Consider the following 17,706-nt stretch of genomic DNA (forward strand, 5'->3'; position numbering starts at 1 on the left):
CTCCTAAATTTAAAAAAAAAAAAATAATAAACCACAAAATTAAAAACATTAAGACACCAAAAAAAAAAAAATTAACAAAAGTAATTAAAAAAAATAATAAGAAAAGGTTGGTGCGGAGGCGTCGGCCATTGTCCAATGAGCTGAAGACTAAAAAGAGTGGGAGAAGAGTCGAGCAGAAACCCAGAAAAATAATGGCGCCTTCTCTGCAGTTGTTCCATCCTCCGAAGCCCTTCACGCACTTCAATCGCTTCTCATCCACCTCCTCAAGGCCTGCTTCCGTAAGGTGTTCTGCAGCCGCCGCTCCTCCTTCCAAACGCTCCTACACCATCACCCTCCTCCCCGGCGACGGCATCGGCCCCGAAGTCATTTCCGTCGCAAAAGACGTTCTTGTCCTCGCCGGCTCCTTCGAAGGTATCCTCCCCATTTCCCTTTTCTCAACTTCATTCACTCTTTACTCTTCAAAATCCCACAATTTTCCCAACTTTTCCCCCCTTATTGCGTCAGGGATCACATACGAGTTCCGAGAGATGCTTCTAGGAGGCGCTGCATTGGACGCCACCGGAGTCCCCATGCCCGACGAGACCCTTTCTGTTTCGAAGCAATCCGATGCTGTTCTTCTTGGTGCCATTGGAGGCTATAAATGGGATAAAAACGAGAAACATCTGAAGCCAGAGACGGGGTTGCTTCAGCTCCGGTCTGGCCTTCAAGTTTTTGCAAATCTCAGACCAGCCACTGTCTTCCCACAGGTACTAATCAGCTCTTGCTGCTTCTTCTCACATGGAAATAATCTGCATGCCTTTTAATTTGTGCTGGTTATCCTCTAGTTGGTGGATGCTTCAACCCTTAAGAAAGAGGTTGCTGAAGGTGTTGATCTCATGGTTGTGAGGGAACTCACTGGCGGTTAGTCCTCCTTCGCTTCCCCACTCATTATACTCGATTTCTAGTTGCTGTCCCCTGATTCTTAGGGTTAAATCTTCTTGTCCGTGCTCTCTGCTTATTCAGGTATATATTTTGGTAAACCCAGGGGCTTTGGGACCAATGAAAATGGCCAGGAGACTGGATTTAACACTGAGATTTACTCTGCTCATGAGGTATCTTACTAATTGGACATGCTTCTCTGCATGAATTATAACTTGCTTGTGATTTGCGAGTGAAATATAAACAAAAGCTATGGTTGCAATAGAATTTGTCAAGGTTGTTGACCTTGGTTGAATACTTAAGTGGAAGAGAATTCATGTGCACTATTTGATTACAGATTTTATTGTTATACAATGATTCAGAATAGTCGATTGAGCCAACACATGTGAAAAATATATCCAATGATTCAGAACATTCACAATTGTTTGATGTGAGATTATGTTGGAGGGGTTTCTTTCATAAAGAAGGATGGAAAAAAGATTGTGTGGAAGGGACATCTAAGTTAATTTGTTGCTTACAGTTTTCACCTTTTTTTTCTTGGTTTGCTCTGAAGTAGCTTGTAGTTTTCTTATGGTGAGAAGTTGTTCCTTTCTTGTCTCTATAACTATTTTGTACATTCTCAATGGATCTATGATCCTCTAATTAATTAATGATCATGATCATCAATATATATGACAGATTGATCGGATAGCTCGTCTGGCATTTGAGATTGCTCGGAAGCGGCGTGGAAAACTTTGTTCTGTTGACAAAGCCAATGTATTAGAGGTATGTGGTGCTGGTTTTAGCCGTAAAACTTGCCGCGAAATTTTGTGAAGCTTTTGCCACTGCGTGAAATGTCCATGGCTTCTTGTGTCTGGTTTGATATACTGAGTATTTTAAGATGATCTACATTTTCTTACATTGGTAAGCTGCATGCCATAACTTGCTTATACTTGAAATCCGGAAGATTGTATCATTTGTCATCTTTTAACAACCTGTTTATGTTATATGGCCCAGAAACCTTGACAAATAAGTATAAGTCACTTGCCTTGAGTTCTGATGGTATATTTAATATTTCTAAGCCATAAGAGATAGATTTGACAATATATTTTAAATCTTCAGGCATCAATGCTCTGGAGGAAAATAGTTACAGAACTAGCACTGGAATATCCTGATGTCGAACTCACACACATGTATGTTGATAATGCCGCAATGCAACTGGTTCGCTACCCGAAACAGGTTTGTTTCAGGAACAAGTTAGCATAATCTGTATTTCATTTATTTGTAATGCAATGTTATATTTACAAAAGAAATATGTATAAATGTAAGGGTTATAATATCTCATTCTGAATCTTGCAGTTTGACACAGTTTTAACAAACAACATATTTGGCGATATATTATCGGATGAGGCTTCAATGATTACTGGAAGCATTGGGATGCTCCCTTCTGCCAGCATTGGTGCTTCGGTATGAAAAGAGTATTCTTAATGAATTAGAATATAGATGATGATGAGCATGTTTCTTGAGTTTATCTTGCAATTCTTTGGACTATTTTTTGAGCAAGTTAACATTTCCACTTCAACTTGAGTTTACTGGATTTTTGTTGGAGCAGGGACCTGGACTTTTTGAACCTATACATGGTTCTGCACCTGATATTGCTGGACAGGTTGGTTTCCGATACACTCATGTTGGTCATTTCCCTTCATGTAACACAGATACTAAGTGGCTACCACGATAATTATTTATATGCAGGACAAGGCAAACCCATTTGCTACTGTTCTTAGTGCTGCTATGCTTTTGAAATATGGCCTTGGAGAAGAAAGGGCTGCTGAAAGAATAGAGAAAGCAGTTCTGGACACTTTGAACAGGGGATTTCGAACTGCGGACATATATTCTGCTGGAACAGTATGCATCTCTGTTTTATTATGTTGAACACTTGACACTATATAACGAAAATGGACATGGAAGCAAATGAAACTTCACTACAGGGAATTTCTCCTTGGTGACTAACTTGATGTTTGGATTGTGTTATGCAGAAGCTGGTTGGATGCAAACAAGTTGGTGAAGAGATACTGAAGTCAGTAGAATCACACATTCTTGCTGCTGCAGTTTGATATATAGACCAGTTCATTTCAGTAGCTGCTTTGGCTCGGAGATCTCTATTTTCTGGTGGGTGATAAATGACTATCAAAGCCGAAAGAATTTGTCTATTCCAGAGTTTTGGCTTTCTCCTACATTATGTGTTTTGGTTTCATATCCTACCCATTCTATATGTGCTTTATCTGAAAAGTGGCAATTTTCCTTTTTCTTTACCCATATTGATTAGTCGTTGGAAACTGCTTGTAACGGTGAAATAATTAGCGGTATTTTATTTTCTCTTTTGAAATCCGAGGCTTCATTTACTTGTAACAATTACAAGCCAATATGCGAAAGTTAAAAGTATCTTATTTGGCGGATAGATCCTATGCTGCAAATACCATACATAGTTGATATCTTAAATTACAGCACCTCCGTTGATAATTCTCATCAATGTAAGAGAGTAGCAGTAGCCGATTCGTCTGGAACATCTCTCAGACTCTCACCATTCTTCTCCTAACTTTTATTGTTTTTGATATTAACAAATAGTGAATGAAAGTTCAGTTTTTTTTTATTAATTATTTTAACAAGGTTTTCAAATTCAATATGTTCATATTTTTTGAAACAAAATAAAATTTTGGTTTAGGCCCTTTGTAGAATATAAAAGCGATAACATACTCTATTAGGTAATATGTCACAATAAATTTTAAAATGTTATATTTAACCATATTTGTATAATATTCTAGCGTCTTTGAGATTGTTCTAGATGGTTTTGGAATGTTTTAAAATGTCCTAAAAGGTCTTGAAATATTTTAGAAGATTCTAAAAGATTATGAAAAGTTAGAGAATATTCTAGAAGAAGATGAATGTATATAAAAGGATAAAGAGGAGCGTGGAATAATCTAGTATCTAAAAAATATGGTACGTTAGATATTTGTAGAGCTGCACATGTTAGATATTTGTAGAGCTGCACATGGATCAGATAATATCCGCATCGAATTTTGCGGATATTATCCGATTCGCAGAGCCATTGGATTGGATCGGATCCGATCTGCACTATGGTTAGATCGGATTGCGGATTCGATCCACAAATTCGCATATCCGATCATCACATATAAATAGCATAGTTTAAGAAAATAAATCCTAATGTGATATGAATTTTAGTGTTATTTTATTAATTTTATGATATCTTGTTTTTTATTTTTTATGTTGTATTTCGACTTAGAATAATTAATCTTAAATCTTGTGTTATTATTTTTTTTTGTTATTCAAGAGAACTTTTATTGATAATATTTTAGAATTAAATATGTTTAAACAGGTGAAAAATGAATTTTTTGTAAAAACAGCCAAATGGAATTTAAAAACATTTTTTTGAATTATGCATATATACCCGATATCCGATCCGACCAGATCCAGCCTGAAAAATTGCGGATATTGTATCCGATCCGATCCAATTCGTGTGTAGCCCTAGATATTTGTAACGAATGTTTTGGACACTCTATTTGAATTTTGATTAGATTTAATTTTAATCGTTAATTGACGGATGTGGATGATTATAAACAGGGGTGGCAACGGGGCGGGTAGGGCGGGTTTTTGCTCTACCCGACCCGCCCGACGTACAACAACCCGTATAGAACCCGCCCCGCTTCTACCTGCGAGAAGTAAAACGTTGAACCCTAACCCGTCCCACCCCTACCCGCCCCTATAATTATTAAATCCAATAAATAAAATTAAATTTCAAAATTTATATAACCATCATCACATACATAACATAAATTAAAGTAAAAATTTAAATATGATACAATATTATTAATCATGCGGGTAGGGACGGGTATTATCTAAATCCGACCCCGTCCCGCCCCTCCCAAGAACCCGCCCCGAGTGGGTAGGAGCGGGGTGGGTACCCGCAGGTTCGGGTGGTATTGTCATCCCTCACTATAAATAAGAGGTGAGAATTTGAATCAATGTTCGAAATCGGATTGGACTGGCTGGTCGGATCGATTCAACCGCAAACCGACAACATTAACAGTCCGGTCAGGTATGTAAAACTGTCATTTAAAAAACCGGTAAAAAATCGTTGAACCGGACAAGAACCAACCGGTTGGCCGAACCGGAACCCGCCCGGTTTACACAAAACGGGAGCTCCTTCGTCCCTTTCCCCCTTCTTTCATTCAGAAAGAAATCAAATCACACAACCCCAGGAGTGGCATACTGCCGCGTCCGTCTCACTCAAAGTTCGCCATCCGTCCGTCTGTCTAGCTTCCCTCGTGATCCAAGTCTTCAACCCCTGTTCGCTGTCACCGATCGCGGCTGCTTCCTCGAGCTCGGCGTCCGTCGTCTTTGTCTGCTCAGCCGCGCTTCCGTCGCCGTTTGTTTGCCGTTCACGTTCGCGTCTTCGTTCAGCTGTCGTCTTCGTTCGCGTTCTTTGCCGTTCACGTTCGCTCGGCGTTCACTGTTCGCGTTCACTGGCCGTTCACCGTTCGAGTTCGCATTCGTCTTCGTCTGGAAGCCACGTTGCTCTGCTTCAAACACTGCTCTTTTTTGTCGCCGTCGAACTGCTCTCTTTTGTTGCCGCCGTGAGTTCCCTAAACCTGCCACCAGACAATACACTCAAACAACACCAATACTCTGCTTCAAAGTCTGCAACTTCTGATTTCTATTATAATAAGTAACTATTTGATTTGGTAGTGATTTGGGTTATTTCATAGACTGAATTAAAGTTACAATAGTTATGATCTCTTCTCTATCACATTGATATTAAGCTCTGAATTTTCTTATTTTGTTTTAATTTTACCGCACTCAACATGTTTGATGAAATGCTTTAACCATATTTCTGGTTGGTTTTATAATTTCTAGCTTTTAGAAACTTACTAAGTTGATTGCATGTGAAATTAGAATAATTGCATCTTAGTAATTAGGAAATTTTAGCTGCACAAATAGCATCTTTGTAGAAAACATTTTAGCACGATGATTCCACTTGCATTAGTGTTCCTCTGGTAAATTTTAACTGTTATTGTGAATTTATTAATTTGCTAATTGTTCTTGTGTTGTTGTTCTGATGTTCTATTACTTTTAATTTTTTTGTTTTTGTTTTGATTTTCTATTCTTGATTTAAGCTGTGTTTTAAGGTTCTTTGGTTTTGGTATTCTTCACTTTCTTGCAAGCTTAGCTTTTAATTCTTTGAGCATACACGGATCAAATCATTGTTTTCAGCAATGGTGATTTTTAGATTTTTTTTGGGTTGCTTTGTTTTAAATGTTCCTATTGTTGTTGTGTTTTTGCTGTGATTTAAATGTTCTTTTGATTCTTTTTTTTCCGAATGCCCAGTCAGTACTTGGTTGATTGGTTTTGCTCACTGAATGTATTTGATGATAAATTTTAAATTGATTACTCTATTACTGCTTTACTGTCTGTTTCTGTAGTTAAATTTTATTAAAGTTTCTTGAATTTGCACTGCCTATATTATTGATTCACTGTTCCTTCATTGCTTTTTTTGTTGTTAATCATTGTGATGAGCTTTGTTAAAATTGGATTGAAAACTACTAATATTTCTTCATTTTTCACTGTTCTAACTTCTGTTCTTATTAAAAGATTTGCAATTGATGATCTTTTGATTTATTATATGCTTCACGTTTTCATTGTTCTGTCCTTATGAAGAAAAAATTTGCAATTAGTAATTACATGATTCATGTTTTGATTGTTTTCTTATATAAACAAAATGTTTGTTGCACTGTCCCTGTTCTTGATCTCCGCTGACTTGCTACCCCTCCTCCGTATAGGATTCTTTTGTTTCAGGCTTTGTTGTGTTTTTGTTTCAGCCTCTGTTGTGTTGTGTGTTTGTTTCGGGCTCTGTTGTGTGTTTATTGTGCAACACTATCATCTTTTGTTTTACTTCTTGACTTAGCTACATTAAAACTATATTCTCTATCTTTAACTTGTGCATTGTAATTCAATCCAGTTATTTTTAATGGAAGTATAATTATATTAATTGTCAACAAATTTGCAGCAATTTATTGCATATTTTGATGATTAATTACATTTAGTTAGTGCTATTTTATGGAAGGTTTTAAATTTAAAAGATATTTAGGATGTTTATTTATAATTTGTTTATTATTTTATTATGAAACAATTTTTTTATTAAACCACATTTAGATCGGTTAGACTAATAAACCAATAAAACAATAACTAAAATGATTTGGTAACTGGTCCGATTTTCAAAACTTTGATTTGAATACTGAATGTGTGAGTCATCTATAACAAATTTTTGATGTTCTTTTCTTCTAAAGTTTATTTTCTATTGGATTCTTAACCTTATTACTAAATATTAAAGATTAAGTTGACTAGGTCTTAATTCAAAATGTTGAGTAAATCGGCATGTGTCCCTCAACAAAAAGAAAAACCAATAACTTTTAACAATTTAAAAAGTAATAATAAACACCGAAATGAAAAATCGCAGGTTTTGTTCTAGCTGAAAGCAAGCTTAATCCCGAAAAATTACTATGAAACTGAACTATTTAAACTCAAAAAAGTTTTTTTAAAAAACAAAAATCAGTTATTAGATATAGATGGGCTTTGTTTTCCTTTGAATTTTTTTAAAGGAAAAAGAAATGGATTATGATTTATGGAAACATTGAGTTGTAGAATAGTGAATTGAAGAGTATATTATTTACTTTTTAGGAAAGCGGGGAGTGAAGGAGGAGAGGAGGAGCAGGAGCAGGAGGAAAAGGTGATTAAGATTAAGAGACGTGTGTGCGCGCGAAGGGTTGAATATTAGGTGTAGCCATGTCTACTAGCTGGCGTTCCAGCACTGCCGTTTCATCACCGCCAATCCCAATTCCAATTCCAATTCCAATTCCAATCCCCAACGAGGAGCCTTCATCATTCTCCACCTCCGTCTTCAACTTCTCCTCCGGAAACCCTAGGATCGAGGAGACCCGCGGCCTCATGCATCTCTTCCCCGACCAAGATTCCCCTTCTACCCTCCCTTTTGGACGCAAACCCCTCGTCTGCGTCGTCGGCGTCCCCAATCACATGACCTACGCCGACTTCTGCCAGTTCTGTGGTTCCTTCCTTCACCACATCCTTGAGATGCGCATTGTCAGGTACTACCCTCCCTCCTTCCCCCTTCTGTTCTAACCTTAACTGCTCCCTCTCTCACTTTCTTTCCTTCTTGTTTCAGAATGGATGGAACGGAAGATCAGTACAGCGTTTTGATCCGCTTCGACGATCAAGACTCCACCGACAGCTTCTTCAAGCATTACAATGGCCGCCGTTTCTCCTCTCTGGAGGTCCTTCTCCATTCTCTTTTCTCCATTAGCTGCCTCTCTCACCGCCTCTTACTTGTTCTTCTTATTTCAATTGTAGGTTGAGATTTGCCGTGTTCTTTTCACGTTGGATGTGCAGTACACTGGTTCCATTGAACATGCCCAACCATCCAATGCTACCTCCACTGAACAGCCCACATGTCCAGTTTGCCTTGGTACAACCTCTTCTTTAGATATGCATTGCCCACTCTCACTATTATATTATCCATCACCATCTATGACTCCATCCATGTTTTGTGTTGTCTGTAGAGCGGTTAGATCAAGACACCAGTGGAATTCTCACTACTATATGTAATCATTCTTTTCATTGTTCGTGCATATCAAAATGGGCTGATTCTTCTTGTCCTGTAAGTCCCTCCACAGCCAATCTTTTTCTATGCATCACATTCATTAACATGTACATAGCATACACTTGACTGTGCTGTTTGAACTATTTTGCTTGCTTGCCTGGTTTGGTGTTTGAATTCATTGTTCTTTTCGGACTTTTAATTAATTTAGCTAGCATGTCTAAATAAGTTTGATGTAGTGCTAGTTATTGAATCTCTGTACTTGTCTGCTTAGTAATTTTCCGCTATTTTATTCAGGTGTGCCGCTATTGCCAACAGCAAGCTGAAAAATCGATATGTTCTGTTTGTCGGACCACTGAGAACCTTTGGATATGTGTTATATGCGGATTTGTTGGTTGTGGAAGGTGAGGGAATTTGTCTTCAACCCTTGTTTTTTATACTGCTTCTTTGCTGAATGTATCCCAGCCATATGTATCTTATTCCTGAGACAATGGTGTCTCAGATATAAAGCAGGACATGCCATCATGCACTGGAAAGAGACACAGCATTGCTATGCCCTAGACGTGGAAACTAAGCGTGTGTGGGATTTTGCGGGAGACAACTATGTTCATAGACTTATTCAGTCCAAAACCGATGGGAAGTTGGTTGAGCTGAACACTCACTGTGTTCATGCAGAGAATGGGTGTGGAAGTTGCAGCTGTGAAGATAATTCTATAAGCGAGGCGTTACTTAATAGTAAAGTTGAAGCAGTAATGTTGCAAAACTAGTCAAATTATTTTTCTGAAATCTTGGCTTCTTCTGCAAGTTTAATTTTATTTTTTACATTTGTAGATTGTCAATGAGTACAATGAATTGCTTGCTACTCAACTTGAAAACCAAAAATCTGTAAGTGGATTCTAGTAGTCAGTTGCAGTGAATCTGCTGAGGCTGCATCATGTCCAACATACCCGAATTGCTCACTTTTCTATGTGTTAATTGTAGTATTTTGAGTCGTTGTTACAAGAGGTAAAAGAAGAAACTGAGACAAAAATCTCTAAAGCTGTTCAGAAGGCTGTCAGTCTTAAACAACAGAAGATTCAGGCCAAGATTGACAGATGTAACAAAGAGAAGAAATTTCTGGAGGAGGTAATAAGTTGTAATCCATTGTTAAGAATTTCTTATGAAAAATTCCCATTCCATAATCACAGGACCTCATTAATATATCATAAGGACAGGAAATTGTATTGCAAATGTTTATGTGTTTTGTGTCTGCAGCTTAATGAGAATCTTGTTAAAAATGAGGATGCTTGGAAAGCAAAGTTGCTTGAGATTGAGGAGAGGTATTCTTTTATCTTTTATATCTTTCTTATGGCTGATGTGTTCTTTATAAAATAGTTACTCTTTATGTACTACTTATTTAGTATGAGGATTCCTTGATTAAATCAAATGTCCACAATTGCTGCTTTCATGTTTGTTTGGCAATCTTAGCAATTTCGATTATGTAATTCTGGTGCTACTGATTCCTATTACTTGAGCTTGAGTGGTTGGAAATTTGGTCCAAAGGTCTGAAAACTGTATGGTGTGACTTATTTCCAGGGAAAGAAAATTCTTAAAACTGTCGGAGGAGAGAGTAGCAAGCCTGGAAGAGCAGGTTAAAATACCGTTTTCCTTAATATATTTTTATATTGGTTGATGTGGGAGTTAAACTTGTACAGTAGTTATTTAATATTTATAAGGGGTGACATACTTATGCTTATCATACTACACAAATGAATCAGCTATTTGATACTGTCTTAAACTCTGCAGCTTAGATATCTCATGACTTGTCTAGATGATGCGAAGCCGGAACAACAACAGTTGCCTGAGCATAACGAAATCAAAGATGGGCCTGTGTCTGCCTCATCAAAGGAATCCTCGTGAACTAATAACTCTCGGGTTGGCAAAAATCCATAAATACAAGAATCATCCGGCTAAAGTCCTCACACTGATTTGAATCATTCGTGTTATGTTCATAAAAATTGTGCATATGGATCCATTAGTATAGATGTTTCAACCTGAAATTTTTGTTGTTTCGAACTGTGGTGTATATCTTGAATCTATTCAGTTCTGTAAATAGAGAGTACTAATATTGGAATGATGCCATAAAAACGCAAACAAACAACAAATCATGTCAACGAAGGTATGGCAAAGTCAATAAAATTGCAGATAAATTTTATGACGGATACATATTGCGCAAGTTGATAAAAAAAAAAACAGATTAATTGTTAGTTGTTTAAGTTAGTTTATTATTATTATTATTGACACTGTTGATTGAGTTCAGTGTTATGTAACTGTTTGACTTGACTACTAAGGATAAAATGTAAAACTAGCAAGTCACATGAAATGGAAGCTGAGTGGAGAGATAATATTCAATTGAAGAAATGTCGTTCGAGATTACCATCACAGTTTAGTGTATTATGTAATGCATGAACACGTTAATGCCATTCGTAAGTCGAGCAACTCGGATCGCTTTTAGTTCTATTTGTATATATTATCTTTCACGTATAAATTGAGTAAAACGAAATGATACATTCACGATACATGGATTTGTTCACCTTTTGACCAATAGTGAAGCTTGTTTTCCAAAATGTTTTATTGTCTTTATTTATTATTTTTTTTTTCTGACACAGTGTTGCTATTGGCTAGAGAGTAAAGAAAAATATTCACCGTCATATCATATCGTATACAAAAGACATTATATTAATTGTGAAGAGAAGAGTAAAATGTTAGGGCATTAGATCAACATTTTTAGTAAATAAAAATAAAATATTAATTAGTGTTGACTCAAATATAAGAAAAGAAAATGTTGGAAGTAATGTTATTTGTATACAGGGATATGAGGTCAAAGAATGTAGACAAGAGTAACGTTACTGGAAGAGTCGAAGCATATGAATTTCAGTTATACTGAATAACTTAAAATAATATTCATACATGAGATGTAGTCTTAATGAGTGCACTTGATTGGTATATTTGGTAGGTGTTGACATTCTTCTTCCTTAAGCATAGCCACTTGTCTGAGGTTTCTGACTAGATCCTTCACTATGAAGCTGCATTTGTGACCCATCTGTAGAACGATGGAGTAGTTGTGAATGTGAGTAATGAAGAGAAGAAAATATAGAATTGTGGATTTACGTACGTGAGCAATAATGGTGATGTCAAGAGTGTTCCCAAATGGTAAGACGTTACTGCTGGAAATGGAAAGATGAAGGAGTTGAAGTTGGGAGAATATTTGGATGAGAACGCCGCATTGAGTGACACAGTGAATTTTGATGAGCACTTGCTTCCCAAATACTCTTGCTTCAACTTCTGGAAGTGTCTCGTGGCCGCACCCGCACACATGAGATCTCGTTATGCTTATCTCGCCATCTTCTTCCAGCACCTTCACACGCTCTTCTAGTTCTTTCATGTACTTTATGGCTTCTTCAAGTACGTGCGCCTTCTCCGTCTACATAATAATAAATAAATCACAACTTACATGCATTCATAGATATAACTAGAAGAGTGATGATGATAGATCAGAGGTGACCTTCTTCAAGCCAGGTATAGTTGCGGAAAGTGCAATGAACTTTCTAGAGAGTTCCTGTCTCCTGTTCCTCTCTGACATTATGTGATCCGCCGTCTCTGAAGCGCTTCTTCTCCTCTTACTTGTCGATTTATCGAAAGACAGTATATAAGAACTTGTTGCCCTATTTCCGATGGCCGTCTGGCTGCTTTGTTGTGGCTACTGGAGGATATCTCTCAGTTGGTGCGGCAAAGGCATTCATTCACTTGATCATCCATTTTCTAATAAAAAATTCCAAAAACAACCAATTTAAGTTTGTTATATTACTAGCAGGTGCAGCTAACTAGAGATGCGTGTATGTCAAGTATTTCACACTTTACAGGATTCCATCCATGATCCATGAATGGAGTATTAGGGACATATACACATGTTGCATTTTCGTTTTCTGTCCTTCTCCAGCACTTAAAAGCAACGACATATCGTGATCATTCTAAGGATATAAAACGGGATAAGAAAATCATACAATATATTATTGGTCCAAAAGTGACTGTAGAGGAGGTACGAAAAGGAAGATATTAGATATATACAGGGGTTTGAAAATCCGTACATCACTTTTTCATTGATTCCATCGCTTTAATTTCCTCCTTTTACTTTGGATGAAAACACTTGTCGTCTATCGACTTTGCTTCCGCCATCTGCAATATAATTCACACCAAAACGCGCCTTCTTTGCATGCAGACTGCAGAGTGCTGCAAGACATGTCACATGATTATTGTATACACAACACACTAACTGATGTAGAGTGTAGATCTTAGATTATTAATTACTGGGAAAGTATGAGGAGCTAATAGAATATTTGTACAATGTGTACAATGGAGGTTTAGAGAGTATTAGAGATATAATCAATAGTGTTACCTTTTCTCATCAACTGAAACTTTTGGGATGAGTAGTATCATGACATGGTATTAGAGCTCTAAATCCGAAAGGTCAAGAGTTTGATCCTTGGTGAACCTTTTAGGTGGATATTTTGGAGATGTTCAAAAAATTATTGGTTACCTAACATTACCCTTATTTTATTAACTTAATTCGAATTATATCAACTTTCTCCATCTGTCCCTCACTTGAGTTTTCTTTTCTTGCCTCACAATCTAACGCTACATATACAATTGCATGCAGAACGAGTATTAAATAATTTAAATTCTGTGTAAAAATATATTAACTTCCACTTTTGGATAAGATAGAGCTTGCTTTAGCATGAGTATTTGTATTTCATTCATTCCAAGCTAGCTAGCTCCTTAATAGGAACAGCGTTTGTACTTCATTCCTTATTATTTTGCTTAAAGCAAATTAAATTAAGAATAAATTAACATTTGTATCCATTAAAGATACAAATGCTGATAAATGTATTCATATAAGAATAAAACGACAATTATACTCACGGAAGATAGCTTTCGTGTGTCAAGAATACCCTAACCAATTGTGTAACTAACATCCGAGTATTTTTGGCACACGGAAGTCATCTTCTGTAGTTATAATTATCGTTTTATTCTTATATGAATACATTTGTCAGCATCGGTCTTTTATGGTACAAATGGTTATTTATTTTTAAATTAAAGGTCCATTAGTAACATGGATGCACAATTGGCTTAAGGGTTTTGTGGGTTTGTGCCTTTGTGGCCAGGATGTTAGCCCTCCCTTCACAATCACTTTAAAATGGAAAAACAAAATATATAATGCCATCTCCATCGGCCCATCATATCAAAGAATTTAACGTGGATCAGATTTGGGCAGAGTATCAACCCAACCCCAAACCATTGTCCAAAATAAAATAACTTCAAGAAGAATTAGAATTTCAGCCCAATGGAATATAGAAATCTTTTTACTTCTAGTCTGTATGAGTGTGTGTAATGTAAGACACAAAAAAAAAAGAAGATGAAATTGCGATGGCCAATTAACGGTTTGTCCCTTCCTCTTTATGGCTTTCTTAATCTAACAATTTCTACATAGTTGCTACTTGCTATGAGTTATAATTCACTTTTGGGACAGGGAAAGGGTGAATGGTACATAGCTCACATTCTTTTCACCTTATTAACTTCAACCATTAATTCACAACTCTAATAAATTTCAAGTACAACGCATGTATGTTTCTTGAAGTTGCTACTTTATTTAATAAATGTTTTACTTAAGAACATCACTGTCATAGGAGGACAATGATTGCTGAAAAGTAGAACAACGCGAGTAGGATACATTTAAGAGCTGCTTTTACAATTTTTCATCACTCAAATTAAACTAACCAAACAAATTCAGCACGTGTGTACAGTGTACTTGTATGCAAAACGGAGCGTGTTTTAGTGAAGGGTGTCTTATTGCTCACATAAACAAAACAATTGATTTAATAATTTAAATTTATATGTGTGACATCTCTTATGGTAAATTATTGTAACCGTACCTCGTTTCATTGATTAAGTAGTAGATGGTCCCGCAATAATTGAAAGAGTTTGACGTTTTTGTATCATCAAAACCGACTTTAATTGAAGGAGTGAGATAATATATATAGATTCCGTGCAAGGCTATCTCACTTGTCATTCAATTGACTGCTTTTTATCTTCAAAACTATTTGGGTGGAGAAAATCAGGATTTCCATCTCCAAAACGTACCGGGTAAAATGATTCAATGAGTAGATCTAGACTCGCGTTATGGGCAGAAGCAAAATAGATATTGTTTTGGTATAGTTTTTTTTAATAAATTAAAATATATATGTATTTATATATTAATATATTAATAGTTAATTTTAATAATTAATTTTAGTATATAAATAATATTTTTATTAAATACTATCATATAAACATAAAATTCTTAGATAAAATACAAAATGATATTTCACTATATATATATATTATATCTAATAAATACAATTAGATTAAAAATAAAAAAAGAAACTACAAAAGACACTATATATTCTAGTTTTTAAGAATTTAGCACTTAATATACACATTTACCAATCTAAAAAAGAGTTAGAGTCATCAACTATATTCTTTAAATACTTATTAAAATATTAGTAAGAGTAAAGAAAAAGGAATAAAATTATATGCGTTATAACTCAAATAGCATAGTCTTTTTATACTTATTTAAAAAGTCGTGTGTTCAAATCTTCCTATCTTTGGTAAAAAATAAATAAATAAGTAAATAAAAAAAATATGAGATTATGTGAAAAGAGGAGATAAAAAAATGTGAAGTGAATTATATAGTAAATATAAGTAGAGTGAATATGAAATGAAAAAAAATTGTTTTATTATTTAATTTATACTTATTAAAGCGGAATAATATTAACATTGAAGGAATATAGTATCTTATATAAAAATAAAGAGTAAGTGAATATAAAAAAATATAGAGTAACTTAAAGAAAAATAGATGTCGAGAGCAAGAAAAAAAATGAAGAAAAACCCTAAGTTATAATCTTATACAGTAAATATAAGAAAGAGTGGGCATAAAAAAAGAAGATGAATTGTGTTTTATTATTCAATTTATATTTACTAAAAAAAATAATATTAACAATGATATTCTATATAAAAGTAAAGAATAAAAAAATATGAAAATTATTGGATAACTTAAAAAAATATATCATAAGAATGAGAAAAAAATAAAAAAAACCTAAATTATAGTATAAAAAATGAATTTAGACTATGCCAGCCATCTTAGATAAAAATATAATAGTTCATTCTTTATACTATAACTTAGGATTGTGAAAAAATATAAAATAAAGTTAAATGTTTGAGAATAATTCTCAACTTTCTTGGTATCTCTTTTAATATATTATGTAATAAGATCACAAAAATAAAAATTAAATTTTTTTAAAATAGTTACACTGTGAATATGAGTGGATATTTTAAAATTAAAAATATGCATTATTTAGGTATACAAATATTTATGTTGTTCTATGATATTTTTAGTCGTTATAATCATTCATTATAATATTACATAGTAGATAATTATGTTGGTATTAATTGTATTTAAAATTTATATTATTTGTGTTGTGATGGGTTATATTATTTATTTGTAATCGGTTATAGTGATTCATTATATAATAGACAATTATGTTGATTTTAATTGTTTTTAATAAATTATGAGAACTAACAATTTTTTTTATTGTTTTGAATTGTATTTATTTAAAAAAAAGTTTAAAAATAATTCAATTAAAAACAAAAATATTAAAAAATAATTCAATTACATAAGTAATAAATAAATTATGATAATTAGCCGCTTAAATTGACATAATATAATAAAAAATTAAAAAAAGATTAGAAAACTACTTTAAGTTCTGTTTAATATATTATAAATAAATACTGCACTATGTAGGAATAACAACAATTGCATGGTAAGTTTGATTTGTAGACAAGAGTAATAATGGTCACAAAAAAAAATTATATATACACTATATAGGTAGTGATTAAAACTAAAAAAAAAAAAAGAAATATTCATTCAATAATGGCAGCATATTTAATTTACAGCCTGTGAGGTGAGGACTGAGGAGTCAATAAGGAGATAAGTACCTTCTCTTGTCTTTTTATTTGTTCTTGTTAACCAAAACATATACTTCTATCTTCTTTTATCTCATATCTCATTCTTTGGTCCCTTCAACTCTTCTCGTCGTCTCTTTCCTTGTTTTTTTTCCGCGTGGATTTTATTCCATTTATTTGTTCACATATGTTCTCTCTCTATATATATATATTCCAATTCAATCATATTTTTTTCGTGATGACCAACCATTTTCACATATATATTTTTTTATGAGAAACTACTGTTTTCAATTCAATATACATTCCTGCCTCATAATAAGATGTTTTCCAATAATTAACCATGTAAAAACGTAATTATAACACAGCTAGATGAATGAATGGATAAGTTAATTAAACTATATATAGGAATATCTACATGTACTCATTACTAGTAGTCATGAAGATACACGCAAAAACTAATAAAAAGCACTAGGCCTTACCGTAAGTTTAATATAGAAATAGAAACTTAGAATATTACTTCGTCAGTGCGTGGCATAACGGTGAATCTTTTCATGAATGACTCCCTGAAATTACTAATAGCCAATGGAATATTTGTACAATATGTACAATGGAAGTTTAGAGAGTATTAGAGATATAACCATTAATATTACTTTCATCAGCTGAAATTTTTGTGATGAGTGATATTATGACATGGTATTAAAATTTTAGATCGAAAAAGACTCTTCCAAATTATATATATATATATATAGTTAGAGGGATACTGCTTTTACAAGATGCTATTTGGGGACTTGGTCACCTGTGTTATTTATTTATTTCTGACAGAACTGATTTTGGCTTTCTATTTATATAAATAAAAAAATATCCAATGAGACAAAACTAAAACAGAGCATTTTGGGAGACGGATGCTCCCATGTGAGGCTCGTCCACCGCGATGTGCATCATATTAATGATGGTCCACTGTAGCCTTGTAACTTGTTGCAAGTACCCTAGAAAAAGAGTTGGATGCTCCATTACTAAAAAAAGTGTGTGTGTGTGTGTGTGTGTGTTTGATTCAGAAAAGAAAAGTAATAGTTACTAGTTAGTGA

The 17,706-nt window shown here is 34.4% G+C and overlaps 3 protein-coding genes across 5 annotated transcripts in view; 2 read left to right on the forward strand and 1 right to left on the reverse strand.

The window, feature by feature from the left end:
• Positions 1-176: 176 nt before the first annotated feature.
• Positions 177-3,463, forward strand: LOC107459836 (3-isopropylmalate dehydrogenase, chloroplastic; the record flags this gene model as incomplete). Its single annotated transcript, XM_016078124.3, is given in 10 exon segments — positions 177-411; positions 505-746; positions 825-900; positions 1,003-1,091; positions 1,597-1,683; positions 2,020-2,136; positions 2,257-2,364; positions 2,510-2,563; positions 2,650-2,802; positions 2,934-3,463. Coding segments are annotated over 10 exon segments (1,224 nt in total). The 3' UTR covers positions 3,012-3,463.
• Positions 3,464-5,160: 1,697 nt separating this feature from the next.
• LOC107459734 (BRAP2 RING ZnF UBP domain-containing protein 2) lies at positions 5,161-10,781 on the forward strand. Of its 3 annotated transcripts, XM_016077981.3 has the most exons (12): positions 5,161-5,549; positions 7,651-8,075; positions 8,153-8,261; positions 8,338-8,452; positions 8,547-8,644; positions 8,882-8,988; positions 9,087-9,333; positions 9,416-9,469; positions 9,566-9,709; positions 9,839-9,903; positions 10,160-10,214; positions 10,370-10,781. In XM_016077981.3, exons 2-12 carry the CDS (start codon positions 7,756-7,758, stop codon positions 10,481-10,483), a joined length of 1,428 nt encoding a protein of 475 aa, XP_015933467.1. In that variant the 5' UTR covers positions 5,161-5,549; positions 7,651-7,755; the 3' UTR covers positions 10,484-10,781. The 3 variants fall into 3 exon arrangements, with proteins under 3 accessions (XP_015933467.1, XP_020983814.1, XP_052108000.1); XM_021128155.2 differs by lacking the exon at positions 10,160-10,214; XM_052252040.1 differs by lacking the exon at positions 10,160-10,214 and having other exon boundaries at positions 10,395-10,456.
• A 665-nt stretch (positions 10,782-11,446) lies between these two features.
• Positions 11,447-17,706, reverse strand: part of LOC107459543 (transcription factor bHLH18-like) — a 6,483-nt gene continuing 223 nt past the window's right edge. Inside the window, exons 2-5 of the mRNA XM_052251670.1 lie at positions 12,756-12,853; positions 12,129-12,323; positions 11,739-12,047; positions 11,447-11,666 (exon numbers count right to left, since the gene is read on the reverse strand). Coding sequence (XP_052107630.1) covers positions 11,547-11,666; positions 11,739-12,047; positions 12,129-12,323; positions 12,756-12,853 — 722 coding nt within the window. The 3' untranslated portion in view covers positions 11,447-11,546. The remainder of the gene's footprint in view (positions 11,667-11,738; positions 12,048-12,128; positions 12,324-12,755; positions 12,854-17,706) is intronic.

The sequence above is a fragment of the Arachis duranensis genome, chromosome 7, assembly GCF_000817695.3.
Source record: "Arachis duranensis cultivar V14167 chromosome 7, aradu.V14167.gnm2.J7QH, whole genome shotgun sequence".
Lineage (NCBI taxonomy): Eukaryota > Viridiplantae > Streptophyta > Magnoliopsida > Fabales > Fabaceae > Arachis > Arachis duranensis.